The 17,362-nt window shown below is 33.3% G+C and overlaps 2 protein-coding genes and 2 pseudogenes across 4 annotated transcripts; 2 read left to right on the forward strand and 2 right to left on the reverse strand.

The window, feature by feature from the left end:
- Window positions 1-3,746: 3,746 nt before the first annotated feature.
- Window positions 3,747-5,323, forward strand: LOC104777690 (protein JINGUBANG pseudogene; annotated as a pseudogene). The gene has a single exon (XR_015594409.1). The product of XR_015594409.1 is annotated as a protein JINGUBANG pseudogene (transcript).
- A 3,436-nt stretch (window positions 5,324-8,759) lies between these two features.
- On the reverse strand, window positions 8,760-10,361 carry LOC104779185 (alkane hydroxylase MAH1). Its single transcript, XM_010503562.3, is given in 2 exon segments — window positions 8,760-9,827; window positions 9,829-10,361. Coding segments are annotated over 2 exon segments (1,566 nt in total). The 5' UTR covers window positions 10,327-10,361.
- A 337-nt stretch (window positions 10,362-10,698) lies between these two features.
- LOC104777692 (uncharacterized) lies at window positions 10,699-12,783 on the reverse strand. The gene is made up of 6 exons (XM_010501987.3): window positions 12,507-12,783; window positions 12,183-12,252; window positions 12,019-12,078; window positions 11,636-11,750; window positions 11,218-11,333; window positions 10,699-11,138 (listed from the first exon to the last, which is right to left on the reverse strand). Exons 1-6 carry the CDS (start codon window positions 12,581-12,583, stop codon window positions 10,890-10,892), a joined length of 687 nt encoding a protein of 228 aa, XP_010500289.1. The 5' UTR covers window positions 12,584-12,783; the 3' UTR covers window positions 10,699-10,889.
- Window positions 12,784-13,180: 397 nt separating this feature from the next.
- On the forward strand, window positions 13,181-14,228 carry LOC104777693 (dof zinc finger protein DOF1.6 pseudogene; annotated as a pseudogene). The gene has a single exon (XR_015594410.1). The product of XR_015594410.1 is annotated as a dof zinc finger protein DOF1.6 pseudogene (transcript).
- Window positions 14,229-17,362: the final 3,134 nt, after the last annotated feature.

Raw genomic sequence — 17,362 nt, forward strand, 5'->3', positions numbered from 1 at the left:
GAATTAAAGTGGATGTGTAGAAAAGAATTTCTGGGATATGAGTATATTAGAAAAGAATTTCTGGGATATGACCTACACAAGCAAAATATATTTTCAGATTATATTCTTTTTATTTTATTATTTTTGACTAGAACAATATGTAGCTTGTGTAATATATAATAAATTATTTCATGGAATTTTAGAATATATTCTAATAGAAAATGTTATCCAAAACGAATTATTTTTTGAAACTGAACAAAAATCAATATTGAGATTGACATAAAGCAAACCCTTTAGGCTTCGAAAAGATAGAATGACAAAATTTGATCTCATAAAAACACGTTTTTAGAAAACTATAACAGATACAGATTTATATGTAATCCTTGTTTATATCATGAAGTTATACTTGCTAGGATAAAAAAATGGAAAAATGATACTCGCTAAAACGCGTAGTGCACATAGAATCTTAAATTAAAGGTGTAGCCAACTTTTGTCAAAGTGGATTTTAAAATAAAAGAGCATCAAAGCTCCATCCAATCCAGTAGTTCTCTCGTTATACAAGCAAACTATTTCATATAGTTTTGTAATGACATATTGTAATTAGTATCAAAATTTTGAAACGAAGATTTTTTTTTCTTTTTTTTCTCAACCAAACGTTATTTAAAAAAGAACACCACGCTGGTAGCCAATCTGAAAGAAACATGTTTACAAGATAAAATTGTTGAAATTAGAGATCTAGACGACCGAACTAGACAATTTAACTTTAAATTCAACAAACGAGAAATCTTTGACAGGAAAAATAAAGGGAAAACAGTACGAAACAGGTGAAAATCATCTAGTAGAGTAGAAATAGCAGGCTAATCTTCTGAAGTTTTAATTATCGCGACTACATCTGCACAATCCGTCTCGAAGGTCTGACAAACTACTTCATTAGCAAGAAGACACTTCATGACCCAAAGCAAAGCCTCCAACTCTTCCTGGGGAAAGACTTCGCCGAAGACATTTGGCACCCAACAATATAGTCTAAGCATCGCCATTACAGCAAATTATAAACAGAAATATATATGAGAATTTATTAGAAATATCATCTTTCAAATATCATTTTTCAGAAATACCCTTTTTTAGTAAACATTATTTTTTTGTTGTATTAAAATTTAACTTTGTTGCATAGTAGTTGTTATTTTAAATTTTCAATGTAGATATTTGGTATTAAACAAAACCAATTTATTTCAACTGTTTCAATCTCTTGACCAATAAAAATTTACAAAACTGAAAAAAAAAAGTAAAATAAAAGAAATTATAATTTTTGTAATTCGTGCTAAAAAACCTCAAATGACAAGTAATTTGAAAAAAAAAAAAAAAAAAAAACACAATTACAAATCTGTTTGCTACTTTGCTGTCTTGTTTACTTCGGGAGGGGTAAGCATACCAACTTTTTTGTGTTTTCATTGTTTTTCTGTTTTCTTTTGTGCCACCACTGTTTTCTGTTATTAATTCTTTCCTAACAACACGCAAAAAAATATCGTAACCAATCACACTCTAAAAATTATGTCGGAAAGCTAATAAATGAAACTCGTTTCGATTAATGGTCACATTATTAAAGTAGATTGCTTAAGAAAAACTCCCTTGGTTCGCAAAACCAAAAGAACGGTTGAAAGGTTTTAAAAGCAAAGCAATGGGTATAAAAGGAGCATGTGTGCACGGTCCAAATGCCTCTGAAGATGTCCATATTTGGGTAGAAAACATAGTGGTTGGGCCAATACAGTTTTGGTTCCTCCACATTGACACATGATTCCAATATAACGACTATTATCATTGTTTGTTTCTTTAGCAAATAATTATTTAGCATCCGGGAACGGTAACCTACGTGCTCTAGATTGTGGTATCACTCGAAACGTGTAAAAGTTGATGAAAAATGGAGTATATATTTATGTATGGAACTAACTTGTATCATATGAGAATATGAGATGAATGGTAAGAGTTTATATACATGAGTAAAAGAGCCATAAAATAAATGTATCTATATTGTTATTATATATTGAGTAATTCAGAGATAGAGGTATGGCATAACTACATTACTTAATTAAGGTAGTCATATCACGTATCATTTTAAGATGGCTGGCTAAAATTAAGGCCAATTTTATTGCGTAGAGATACACAATTGAACCTTGGTAGAGCCTTGGTTGATAAGGAACTAGAATGTACGTGAAATGGTCGTAGACGACTATTTAGAGCAAAGTATACCAGAACAGAATCATAAACCTACGGAAAAAGAGGTATTGCAGAATGAAAGTTTTTGGACATGGGTTAGCACCGCAAATTGATTATTGCCACGGGCTAGAATTTTGAAATTAGAAGATGAACAATGATCTTTTTAGTATGTCCAATGACAACAACAACAAAAAAAATTAGTCGTTTTGGATCAAACTTTTTAGTGATCTATAATTATTACAAATAGTGAAGTGTTAGATATTTGTAGAAAAGGTTTTTCACCGTTATTCGGATTATTTTTAGGAAAATTTTATAAATTATTATAGACAAATGAAATGTTATATATTTACACATGCTAAAGAAATAATAAATAGGTTGTTTGTAAAATCACAAAGCCAAACCCCAAAAGGCATGGAATCGACATGTGTACATGCATATTGGGGTAAAACATGTAAACACAACTGCGCACATAAAAGATAATAACAGACAAGACAACTTTCATTTAAATTCGTATTCTGCACATGTTTACACATGTTTTGACACATTAAATCCTAAGTCAAAAATATTTGACATTAAATTTACACATGTTTTGTATAATTTATTTCGTATACTATGTCAATAGAAATCGATCGTTTCAATCGGAAAATTCGTAAAACGTGATACGTAAATATGAGTCTTTAGTTATGTCCCTGTAAAGGTGAATTATTATTAATTAAGCATACTATACGGTAGTAATTTGGATAACTTTTTGGCCAACTTCTGTCTCATGTTGCGATTTATATTTTTGACTTAGGGTTGTATATGTACACTTAAGACCATCAATACTGGCAGTAACGCTCATCGTTACTCAAAATAATATATTTTAATTATTTTAATTAAATATTATTATATATTTAAATCATAAATGTGTAAAAAGAAAATTGACCAATCATACATTGGCTTATGTAAGAGGAACGATTCTTAAAATGCTTCCTAGAGAATCGCTTCTCACCTTTTTGTTTGCTTTTTGATTATTATTCTATTTTTAATTATGAGTATCTTTAAGAGTATCGATGACTAATGATGCTCTAAATTATGTAACTTTTTGTTGTGTTCCTAAAAGTTGTCTTGTCTGTTATTATCTTTTATGTGCACATAATTTAAGTGTATATATACGAATATGTACGCGCTAGGTTGTCGTTAATTTATATTTTTGACTTAGGATTGTATATGTACACTAATTGTTCTAATCTATGTCATATATATATATAAGCATAAGTAATAATTTGCAAATCTCATATTTACGCGCTAGGTTGTCGTTAATTAATTATGCATACACTATCCCAAAGAAGAGGATGCCTTACTATGTGCGATAACCCCCTAGCCTTATCATGCCCATCCTCAAATAGCACTTCTTGCTTAGCAAAATTGTTTCTTTTACTTAATCGACCAATGATAACTTCTAAACAGTTTAAAGTTTCCTTACAAAAAGTGAAATTCTGAAGACAAAGTCGTATCATATATTATACGTGCCATCTTATTATTAGCGGTCCCCCCACTTACTTTAAAAATTATGACGAAAAATATAAAACAATGTTATCATATATACACATACACTCATGATTCATTCCCTATATGGCTATATTTAGCAATATACGGACAACATTCACAAGGTTCACTTATGAAGATTATTTTAGTATAAAAAGTGGACAAAACAAAACGAAATTACAACATTAAACGTGTCATACTCCCATTGCTTTGCTACCTTCTTATAATGCAACCAACTGCCCTCAAACTCTTTCCTCTATGTCCGGAGTGTTTAGCTTTCTAAAACTCTAAAGAAACTAATCAGACGATCTAGATTTTACGACCATAAATGCCACGATCAGACCAGACTCGCGGATACTCGGATGGAGACAGCCTAGTCGGAGAGATTGTACGAGAAGAAGGCCACATTTACTCGTTAGCCGCAACTAATGATATTTTGTACACAGGATCGGATAATAATCACATTAGGGTTTGGAAAAACTTAAACGAGTTTAGTGGGTTTAAATCGAACAGCGGACTGGTTAAAGCGATAGTGATTAGTCGGGAGGAGAAGGTGTTCACGGGTCATCAAGACGGTAAGATCCGGGTTTGGAAAACCTCTTCCAAGAACCCGCGAGTGTACACACGCGCCGGGAGCTTGCCGGCTTTGAAAGACGTTTTGAAGAGTTCAGTGAAGCCGAGCAACTACGTGGAGGTGAGACGTCGTCGCACGGCGCTATGGATCAAGCATTCTGACGCCGTTTCGTGTTTGAGCTTAGTGGAAGATCAAGGACTCTTGTACTCGGCGTCATGGGATCGGACCGTAAAGGTTTGGCGTATCCATGACTTGAAATGCATCGAGTCCATCAAAGCTCACGACGATGCAGTGAACACGGTTGCAGCCGCGGAGAGCCTTGTGTTAACCGGCTCAGCCGATGGAACGGTAAAGGTCTGGAAACGTGAGATCAGAGGGACGCGTACGGCTCACTCTCTCGTCCAGACTTTGTTAAAGCAAGAATCAGCGGTTACGGCTTTGGTTGTAAGCCACGTGGCGGTTTACAGCGGTTCAAGCGAGGGAGCTGTGAACTATTGGGAGATGGGAGAGAAGAAAATCTTGAAACATTGTGGTGTTTTCAAGAAACATAGACTGGCCGTGCTCTGTCTCGCCGCCGCCGGGAAAATGTTGTTTAGTGGTGCGGCGGATAAGAAGATATGTGTGTGGAAGAGGGAAGGGAAGGTTCACACGTGTGTCTCTGTGTTAATCGGTCATACCGGACCGGTTAAGTGTTTGGCGGTGGTGGAGCCATCGGGAGGTGAAGAAGAAGAGGGAGGAGATGGGAGGTTGGTTGTGTATAGTGGGAGTCTTGACAAATCGGTCAAAGTTTGGAGGGTGCCACGTCATTAAATGTAGGATTTTATTCGGTTTATAAGAGATTTGGGGTTGTGTGTAGGTAAATAACAACAAAAAAACCAAGTCAAATGATGAATTATTATGAGGTTCGTAGAGTAGGTTGAATATGATATCTTTTAATAGTAACTTAATATCTTTATCTTTCTATACTAGTATTTTTGCTTAAAAAATTTTTTTGGAAAGTTTTTACATTGAATGTTATTTAATGTTTATATTTATATCCAAACAAATTTAGTTAATTTTCTCTACTACCTTTATAACCAAACACAATTAAAATATTTTAAATATCTATATATATAATGTTTTATAATTAATAAAGATATTTAGAAGATTTATTCCAAAAAAAAAAAATTATTCTCCTATCATCTCTTTTTGATTTTAAAATTTAAATGTAGTGAATTATTTTTCCTACATATATTGTGATTTGAATTTTTAAAAACAAACATATTAATATAAAAAATTTGTGTTCAACATATATATATAGTAAATTTACTGTATATCTTAAATTATAAAATTTTAAGAAATTTATAATTTATAACTAATAAATCTAAACTTAATAAAAAGTTTAAAATTATAAATATTTAAACATACAATATTAATTTTCAAAATTACACAAACGAGTTATATTACATGACAGGTTATATGACATTACAAGATTGAATTATAATACTAAAAAATAAACTATCAGTAATATGATATTTCAATACGGGTTAAATCATCATTTTAATATTTTAACAACACCAATATAAAATATGTCGAATCAAACTGATTTAAGTAAGATTGTAGTAAAGAAAAATTATTGTGTGGTATACCACGATTTATATATTAAATCACTAAAATTAACAAAATAATATATTAACAAAATTAGTATCAAAATAGTACATTAACAAAAAAAATAATTTACTCCGCGGTGTACCACGGGTTATAATCTAGTTATACATATATTATAAAGCTAGGGTTATTGTTTGAATATCAATAATATTATAAAGAAATTGTTATGCACTAGTTGAGACGATTAATCAAAAGATATAAGGAAGTATAGTGTTGGAGATTTTATTATTTCATGAACAAAAAATACTCTAGAAAAAAAAAAGTGTAAATACTAGCTAAATGTACTTAACCCCAAAGATGAAAAAACTTTAATAATCCGACTGATCAATGTTTCAACACTAATAAGAGAAAATGGTACTCTTCTAGAACTAGTTAGCTGCAAATAATTACGTGTAGTAACTTATAACGTATATCGGTATATATATGATCCCATAAGCTTGGTCGGATCATTCATTATATAAGACTTTTAATATTAATACGCCAAAAGTTTCACTATACGTTAACTATCATAGAGAATTCGAAAATGCGACAAATGTCACTTTAAAATTTATAGTTTAAAGGTAGAAACTGACGAGAAATTCGGAAAATCGACGTATCAATATTACAGTTACATGAAAGTGATGGGTGGTGGTTATCATCGCATTGTGACCGTCAATTATTATTTTTTGGTTATAAATAAATAAATTTTATTTTTTCTTTACGATAATGGTACGTTTTCTTGGCAATGTTTCTTTTGCTTTATTGTGATTCCTTTGTGCAAAAATGGAAACGAAGGTACGATCTACAAAAGAGCTATAAATGTGTCTATGTTTTAGCTCAATAAATGTGTAGGATCCACATAAACATGTTTGTGTATCCTCTTCTCAACGACCACTTCTTATTTAATCACCTCAGAGTTAAAGACCGTACTTTTGTTAGTGCCGATGTAACTATGTTCATTATCATTTTGATCGTGCACACTCTTCTCGTCACACAATGTAAAACTCTAAATAAATGTCGTATAGTAGCCAAAGCTACCTCTGGTTAAACCGGACCACTGGAATAGGTGATGGACTGATGGTTTGGTTAAAGAAACAGAATCGGATCAAATATAGTTGGTAAAGAGAGTTGAAATTAAATGATCGTCCATTGTGATAGAATTTTACTATGCTTTTGAGTGTTATTTGTATGTATGTATCATGTATGTAATTTAGCCTCATCTCCTACAGAATTGATATATTAATATACAGCTCCACTTCTAACTTTGTTATGAGTTTTAATATATTGAGATATCATATTTTTCGAGATATATCATATATGTATAGTTTATTTATATTTACAGTTTTAGGAGATACACAAATTAATTAGGTAAAATGACTTATGAAGTAACGCAATTTTTACGTGGCTAAGCACAGTTTGTTTGGGAACTTAATGTGTTTGGAGAAATGTGAGAAATTTCAACACTTTCGCAAAATGATGTACGGATTATTATATAAACTTCAAGGAACTGCGTGGAGATGGTTAAGCTTTTGATTAACTGAGGATTTTATAAAATTATTAAGCTTTTAATATCGCTATATATTCTGGTTCAATTTCACCACGAGCCAGTACCCTTTGGTGATTAACTCCAACTTTCTCATCATGAATTTAAATACGTAAGGTGAAAGTGAAGCAATCAAAGATTTAAGGCGAGTTCATAAACCGACTACGTCAACGATTAGTCGATCAATAAAGAGTGAAGCTGATGTCTCAATCAAATTGTTGGTTAAAAAAAAGCTTAGAAAAATGCAACTACATATGCCAAGACACACTTACAAGTCCCTTATAAGACCTATATATATAACACACCAACAAGCCGGTCAGAAATACACTACTTACAAACAAATCGACTGAAAATCTATGCAAATCGGCTATATCATTGGAAGAAGTCTGTTGGATATAAGTTTGTCGGACAACCTAATCAGCCTGTTGAGTGTGCAACCAAAAGAAAACAGTCAAGAAAAAGAGTAAAAGAGGATACATTGCAAAAAAAAGATTTATATGCAAGAGAAATACAAGATTACTAGTAATAAAAACGGAAGACATACGCTACAAAGTCAGAAATCTTAACAGAATCCTTACATAGGAATTTATAATAATCTTCAATTAAATTTACAATATTTTGTAACTCTTCAATTATATAATTAAATGTAGTATACTTCAAACTTTGTTCCTAAAGTTTTCTCTCTATAATTAAGCTGGTTAGAAAGACAAGGCTCGGTTTCAAACATTATTTCACAGCCTTAAATTTTCCACAACAAGAATAAACAAGACCAACAGATTCTACTGCGATGAGTCGTGACTAATATCCAAATGATCAAAATAAAAACTATAAACTCTAGCTTAAATTTCAAAAAATTTCAAGTTTAACAACATACCCAAGCAATAACCAAACCCATTAAATATAGCAACCAAAACCAAGATGATGATTACAGATACCGAAAGTACAGCGATTAATTACAACTATGAGCTAGAGCTGAAATATTGTTAAATATAAATGATATGAATTTGTCCGGATCAGCATTAGAATGACAAGTCTTTGATAACTTGTGTAGCAATTTAATTACGAATACAATATATCATTTTCTAAAATTTTAGTATTTCTTAAATTACGGTAATGCGAAAGGGGCTAATATAATACAAGTTAGACCAATCGGTAAATAAATCAGCTTCAAGCTGAAATTTAAGGTTGAAAAATGAAAAATACATTCCAGAAATCACAAATCATCAATTACCATTTGTCTTAGATCATTCTATATTTCTATGTGATTAAAATAAATAAATAAAAACCAGCTTGACTATTTTACTCCAAGCTGGAACATTTCTTAGTAATTGTGACTTTAAGCCCTTACTTCATGTGAAGAATGAGACCAAGTTTTGGCTCAATCTTTTGTCCACTAACGACCTTAATCTCATAGTTTTGTAATATTTTGACGATCACTGTCTTCATCAAAGTCATGGCCAAATTCTTACCGAGACATGTTCTTGGGCCGGCATTGAACTATAAGAACTTGTAAGAAGGCTCATGTATCAACCCTCCTGTCTCCGAAATTCATCTCTCTTGCTTGAACTCCATTGCAACTTCGCCCCATACGGTTTTCATTCTCCCCATCGCGATAAAGATCATAATATTGATATTTTCTTAAACTTTGTGTCCACTTGGAAGTACATCTTCTTTGATTGGAGACTTGCGTTCGAATGGAATTGGTGGGTAGAGCCTCATTGATTCACTCAATGCGCACTGTAAGTACACCAACTTGTTCAAGTACGATGACATGTCTTGGTCATTTCGAGTTCTTGGTAGATTTGTGTTGATCTCTTGGAGAATCTTGGTTAACACGTTAGGGTTTTCAGACATATTCCAGAAGAACCAAGTGAGTGCAGAGGCCGTGGAGTCTCTCCCAGCAGCCACGAAACCTACTGTGAAGTCTCTGAGGAACTTATCATCACCAGGGTTCAAAAGCTCGTACTTGGTTGCATCAAGCATTATGTGAGATGTCAAAAGATCCTCACTTTCTCCATTGGTGTTGTGAGTAACCCCTTGTGATCTTAGCTCTTCTCTCTTCGCTGCTATAAATTTGTCACAAACACGATCAAGAGTGGCATGAGCTTTCAATAACGTCTTATCTGTTCCGATTCCAATCCATTTTTGTAGCTTCTACACGAACCTTGGTGTGATATGCCTATGCACAATCGCATCTCCCACGTCATCAAGAGCTTTGGAAAACTCAGCCTCTGTCATTTCAATGGAGAGACTTCTAGGATCGGAACCGGTTTTAAAATTGAAGGTGATATCGAACATGAATCTCTGGAACACATCTTGCAAGTCCACAACCATCTCTTCATCTGTAAAGTGATTGAAAAGAGGTAAAAATCCCGTCCTTGAGTTTGGTTTTCGTGGTACTTGCTGAGAAGTTTTGGTACCTTTGATGATTGAATATAGTCTGAGCTGCGTTCCTCCAATTCCTCCATAGCTCCGAGTCCGAATTAATGATCCCATCTCCAAAAGCTTCAAAGATTTCGTGGAATATAGGACCTTTGACGTAGTTTTAGAAGTTTGAGCTCATTATATGATGAACATTAGCTGGATCAACCGTGACTAATAAATCCATTCCAACGAACCATGGTCCCTTGAATTGAAAATTCAAGTTGGAGTTCTCGAGAATCTCTACGCTGCAGTCATAGATGCATTGGAGCCTCAAGAGCCCACCGGGAAGCATACCAAGTACCGGCCAGTTCCAAGGGTACCTTCCAAGGGTTTTCTTGATGAGTACGTAACTTAAATTAGGTTTATTGACGAGGAAGTGATAGAAGATAATGAGAAAGCGAAGTAAATATATGAATGCTTCTAATAACCCTATTGAAGCCATTAGTGAGAAGGGTTGTGTTTATGTACATAGAGAAGAAGAAGGAAATCGATTTTATACACACAACACTCGTAGTACAAAGTCAACCAGACGAATTAAAAAGTCTATTGTTGCGTTACATTTGAATTCCAAGAGAGACATCTTTGGATTCACACTAAAGATACGTTTGAAAAATAGGTTATTCTAACTAAGAACATATAAGGATTCTTGTTGAAGATTAATTGGCTACCGTCTCCTATAAACAAGGAGCACAGCGCAACGTAACTTATTCTATGCTTTATGCCACAGTTTAGCAACAGATTTGCAAGACTAATTTTTGTTCATACATCAATAATTTTCAGGATAAGCATTAGTATTGTGATTTTAAGTCCATTCTTGAACGAATGAAACTGCCCAGATCAATAATTTAAGGATAAGATGGTTCAATATTCTTCTACAAATAAAGGTCAAAGTTTCATGAAACTGAGTCCTGCGAGAAAAACAAGGCAAGTATGTCCGCAAGAGTTTCCCGTTAACAAAAAGCTCTGCCTAAGAGCAGTTGAAGTGTGTCTTGCAGGGAAGTGGAATCACAAAGACGGTCGCTGACAGAGGATGAAGAGTTGACAACTGATGAAAGCCATTACCAAAGAAGTCACCAGCTCAAACCCAACAATTTTCGGGAAATGCCATCCCATGACTCTCTTTAGATAGCTTGTGATCGAAGGCATGGTTGCGATGATCACTGCACATGTGTATATGATGGGGATCAGACTCTTCGGCTTGTTCTTGCGTAGCCACATCAACGAACCTAGCGCAGCTAAAGATATTGTGAACACCTGAATTTGACACAAGAGTTTGATAGAAGTAAGAAACAATTACAGATGGATCATTCTATAAGTTAAAAATTGTATATACCAGATTCGCATTGGCTTCAAGCCCTTGCAATACATAATCCCAAGTGAACTCCAGTCCTCGAGCGCCAACCCAAAGAGGTGCCAACCTGTGCAAAACAGAATCCGCGAATGCCCATCCTGATGATGTGACAGATCATTAGGGGAAATCTAAAAATGGTTTAAACTTGAAAGGTCCAATAGAAATTAGTCATGATGATCACTGATAAACATTATGTGATGCAGAAACTCATTGAGAGAAGTCTAGAAATGGTTGAATGCTCCAATGGAATTTTGACATGGAAATTTCTCCTTCAGTAATCATAAAAGAATAGTTTATTTTCTATATACCAGACCACCATCAAATCATCGAGTTTTAACATGTATATAGAATGTTACATCCGAAGCTAACAATATTAGTGTAGCAGCAGAGATCCACTTACCAAGTCCAACAGCCTGAAACTTATGGTTTTGGGAGATGTTCCTGTGTGTCAATTGGGCCAGAGCATAATATAGACCAGCAACATCAATGAAGCCAATCATTGCTTTCAATGCTTCCTAATACAAGGGAGATTAAACCCGTGCTTAGTCATCTAGATTGTAACATAACAAAACAAGCTAAGCAGTTACAGTAGAAGTTGATAGCAAAAAGAAATTCAACAATGTGCATCTATATAATAAGAAAAGATAAGTCTGGTTAACATTGTATTATTTGCATATCATTTTACTTAAGAGTAGCAATCTTTCAACAGAGAAATAAACAACAGACTCATTAAAACAAGTGTGAGTGCTACAGTGATCTTAGCTTAGCTACAAGTAAAAATACCTGGTATGGGTCAAATACTTCAGACTCAGATACTTGCAGAAAAGTTGCCAAACAAACAAGCTGCCACGAAAAAACAACCCAATGAGCTGAGAATTAAGTTGCAGTTGCAGATACAAATCAAACAAAGGAAAGATTTGCACAAAGATTGTATACAGTTGACTAACCTTAACCAAAGCAGTAGCAAGGTAAACAACAGCAGCCTTCACGGAGGTTCCAAGTGTGTCATATTCAGATCTGCAGATTCACTTTCCGATTAGAAACTACAATACCAAAACTTATAACTCTCTAATCCTAAATTCAATTTGGGAATTCTCAGTTCCGCAGAAGCTCATACTAAACCTTAAGATTCTAGATCACGAAGTTTAGAAGTAAGCGATTAAGCATATGCGCAAGAGGATCTAGATACAATCTTAGATTAGGTATGAATAAACTAAGAGATACTAAAATTTGAAACCACAGATCGAGAAAAAAAGAGGATTTGTTCATACAAAGGAGTGGCGGAGTAGTAGACGGCGTGAGGACCGAATGTGAGAATCGCACAGTTGAAGAAGTGAAAAAGCGTCATCGTCTCTCTTTGTGACACAAAATCGGGAGCTACACGAGTCCGGCGACGCAAAAGACGACGACCACCACGACGTGAAGCTGTGAAATTGAAGAAGAAGAGGTTTGGTTTAGCTGAGAAAATCTGAAAAATCTGATGGGATCAACAAAAGTCTTAATGGGTTCCGAATTGGGTCTCTCTATTGGGCCGCGCAATTTTTAGTCATAGATATGGTTATGTAAGGTTATATGATGATGTTTATCATTTGATAAATCCATACTGTATTTGATTTCTTTGTGGTAAAATTATATTTGAACTTTTTTTCTTCTGAAATTATAAGTTCATATGAATGCTTATGCATTTTCTCATATTTGATATATGTATTCCTCTCTTTTTAAATTATAATATTTTCTTAAAATTTTAAATATAGTTTGAGCTTTTCGAATTTTTTTTCTTAAGTTGATGGTAGTATTTTGACTATCTAGTAATCTTATAAACGACTAAACCCGTTTTAGATTGTCTCTATCCTGATTAAATATTGTAGGTGCAAAATTTCAGACTATTTAAGTGTATTGTTATGAAGGAATTGACCCTAAACAAAAATCAAATTATAAATTGTATCCAAAATCCACTAGCAACCATTTTTCAATTAATCTATCAACTAAAAGTTTAAAACTTTCAAAATTAAAAAGAACAAATAAAAATGATACTAAATATATCAAAAGAGTAACTGAAGAAACGTCAAAGGCCTCTCTAATTCTCTATATAAAAACCACAACACCACTCTCACAACATCCCCTTCTCTTTCGCTATCTCTCTTCTTCCTTCTCTCCCAATTAAAACTTCTCTGTCGTTTTCTCATAAACCTCAACTTATAATGCCGTCTGAACCAAACCAGACCCGACCCACCAGAGTTCATGCTTCAACGGCGGCTTACCCACCGCCAAATCTGGCCGAGCCTCTCCCCTGTCCTCGCTGCAATTCCAACACCACCAAGTTTTGTTACTACAACAACTACAACCTCGCTCAGCCTCGTTACTTCTGCAAATCTTGCCGCCGTTACTGGACTCAAGGTGGTACACTCCGTGACGTCCCCGTCGGCGGTGGAACTCGCCGTAGCTCCTCGAAACGCCACCGCTCTTTCTCCTCCACCGCAACCTCCTCTTCTTCTTCCTCTTCCGTCATCACCACAACGACACAAGAACCAGCCACGACTGAAGCGAGCCAGACGAAGGGTAGTAGTAGTAGTAGTAACGTAATCTCAGGTCATGGAGGATTTGCTTCTCTGTTGGGTTTAGGAAGTGGAAGCGGCGGGTCGGACTACGAGTTCGGGTACGGTTCCGGGTACGGGCTTGAGGAGATGAGTCTTGGCTACCTTGGAGGTTCCACCGGAGGAGGAGGAGAGATTCCGGTGGTGGACGTTGGCAGTGACACGTGGCGGTTGGGGGAGGTTGAAGGTAAAAGTGGAGGAGGAGACAGTTTGATATGGCCTGGTCTTGAGATCTCAATGCAAAGCAACCATGTTAAGTGAAAGTGAAACCGTTTCTGAATCCTTGTCTTCTTCCTCTGTTCTGTTCTTTGTTTGTTTCTCTTTTGGATTTTTCTGTTTGTTTTTTTTTTTTTTGTATGTCCTAGAAAGAAGAGCAAAAGAACACAAATTGAAGCAAAATGTTTTTTTTTTTCTTTTTTAGTTTTTGAGGTCCAACAATGGTGGTGGTATGTAAATCCTCTGTTTCTCTGACGAACATATTGGAATGGACTTTTAAGTTATAAAAAAAAAAAAAAAAGCTTTTTTTGGTTGGTTAAAATTTGAAACGGTATAGTCAAAAACTCAAACTAGTAGAGAGCATAAAAGTCCGAAAAGGAAAAAAGTACAGAAGTGTACTGTTACAGAAGTGAGTAAGAGATAATCTGTTGATTTCGTCTTTGAAATGAGGAAACTGCGTTGAACTTTGTTTTGTTTTTATTAGATGTTATCACTTATCAATAACAACATTGTTCATTTGCAGTGTCAAAGATTTGGTAAATCAAATCATGTGAGTCTAGTGATGTTAGAGATATTATTGATACATGAGAAGTTTGATGAAGACACATTTTTACTATTTGAGTTTTGTTATTGTAACTGTAGATTATGGTGTACTTATCAGGGCTGAACTCTTAGTCTTTTTTTATCAAACTTTTTCTACTCGAGTGTACAGTTAGTTACAATAGAATAGGGATTATAGCTAATAGATACTGTCACTTAGTCTCCTATTGTGGTCAAAGCCAAAAACAAACTGTGCTGAGTAACATTATGAGTTTATGACCCAAAGGACAGATGAGAAAATAATGCTTAGGTTTGTTACCAACTAAAATTAACTTTAGCCAACATAAAAAAATCAATCAACGTTGCGTGATCAGCTCCATTTGATTGTACATTAAATTATATAGTAATTTTGTTCCAGTCGATTTTTAATCTTTCTTTTTTGTTTGTTTTGATTTTTTTTAAAATAGTGAATGCGAAGTACAAATTAATCCACATATCAGTAATAATCTGGTTGGTGCTCTACTGGTATTGAAGCGTAAATCAACTGAGATATCCTCATTTTTTTTTTTGTCAACTATTGGGGCACAACAGGTCGACCCATTAGCCAAATCTTGATCCCTGATGCGATGGTGCCTTTTGCATTAAGTACTTACCATTGACCACTGCACTAAGGTTACTTCATATATCCTCATTCTTTTTACTTGCCGATTTGGTTTAGGTTAAAATTTTGGGAGGTTAAGGCGCACACACACATTACCATTACGGACTTTTTATTTTGCTTAAATCCTTTCCAGATGGAACTTGAACTAAGGGACTTAGAAATCTCAACCCATAGAAGGTCCTATGAAGAGCCACTAATTTTCTTTGATCCAAAATTAACTATGAGTTTATATGGAATACAATCTGTTTGACAAAAAAAAAAGGAATACAATCTAATATGTACTAATAAAAAGTTGGAGCTCTAAGCTCCTAAAGGCGTCCACATAGGATTTTAAACTTCCAACTGTGATTAGACACTTCACTAATTAACATTTTTAAAAATCTCTAGAATTTTCTATATTAAGAATTATTTAAAACAACCAATCAGGATTTGACATGTAATTTATTAACATTTTTTAAATTTCCAGAATTTTTTAGAAAAAGGAAAATTTTAAATTTATGGAAATAAAAGAACTATGCACAATATCTTTTTAGACAATGATTCAGAACCAGTATAAATAAGATTAATATGCTTCCAACAACGAATGAGCAGGAAAGCTTGATTTATCAGGCGTCCAAGTTTAAATATTGAAACTTTTAAAAGTTCTTAGCTTTTAAAAAGTTTTTAAATATGATAATTTTTAAAATTTAAAAGTTTAAAATATTATAAATATTGAAACTTTTTAAAAGGTTCAAAATTTATATTTCGAAACCTTTTAAAAGTTTAAATATTATAAATATTTATGTAAAACATAAATTATCTTATTTATCTACATTTGGGCTTTTTATTTCTTATGAGCTGTAAAACATATTTTTGTGTATGATTTTATAGATTAGTTGATATTTTTTCATTAATTTTTTATTTTTTATCTTATTTTTTATTTTTATGAGAAAAGAAATGATTTTGTTTTTGGAGTTTGATGGATTAAGTTGTGTGGTAGTCTAAAAAAAAGTTTTTTTTTAGTGGAAGAAAGTAAAGAAGTTGACGAGGATGAAGAAGAAAAAGAGTATAACGATGAATCAGACGGTAAAAGTAATGATGACGATTACCACAAAATTTGACAATAGAAATGATAAGAAAGAATATGAAGAATAAGAAAACATTAAATAAAAAACACGAAAACATAGGTGGTAGCAATCAATTAAATATGAAAACGAATTAAATTCATGATGATAAAATTGTTTTGTTTTTCTGGTGGTCAAAGAAATGGTTTAGGATATGTGAGGTCATCAGTTTAATTCGCCTCGCCTGGATGTCGAGTTAAATTTATGATTTTTTTTATTAGATTTGATTTTATAAAACAACTGATTTTTATATTTCAAAAATTGTGTATCTGAAATTTAATTTTTTCCTTAATACTAATTTAAATTTTTATAAGATAATATTTTACTACCGTCATCAATCATATATAGTTTTCATCAAAATATATTAAATATACCCATGCGCTAGGTTCAAAACCTAGTAGTAGAAAAAGTTATCAATACTTCGCAAGGTGTGGATTAAATATGTAATGTTCAAACATTGCATGTAGTTTCTCATATCGTTATAAGCTTTTTTATTATTTTTATATAAAATAGTTTGTTTATTTATTTCAAAAAGAGGAAAATTTATCGATTAAGAATTAACTTTGATAGTCCATTCAAATTAAAAGTGTAATCTATTATTTAAGAACTCAAACTGCAAAAAAACTACTTCTCAAAGTAGTATGTGTATTTGTTGACATATATATTCAAACCAAAACATTAGTTTCTTTCCACATGCATTACTATATAGAACACAGTAATCGCAACGTAGTTGAGTCTTTATTGTATTCGAAAACATATATTAAGGATGTGGTGGCATGCCATCGTAAGATCATTACAAAATCTAAAGTGTTAACACTGGAAGTGGGAATCATTGACCTCCAATTGTCAAATTAAATTAGAGTCATCATGAGTCTTGAATCATTTGCTAGAAAACAAGAAGATTCAATCTTCGAAAGAATGTTTATTTTTGATCCAAAGGTTGTCTATATTAATAACCAACCACCCAACATTTTTGTTATCCTTTTTGAAAATGCAACCACCCAACATTTGTT

Source organism: Camelina sativa, chromosome 3 (genome assembly GCF_030686135.1).
Source record: "Camelina sativa cultivar CO46 ecotype springtype chromosome 3, ASM3068613v1".
NCBI lineage: Eukaryota > Viridiplantae > Streptophyta > Magnoliopsida > Brassicales > Brassicaceae > Camelina > Camelina sativa.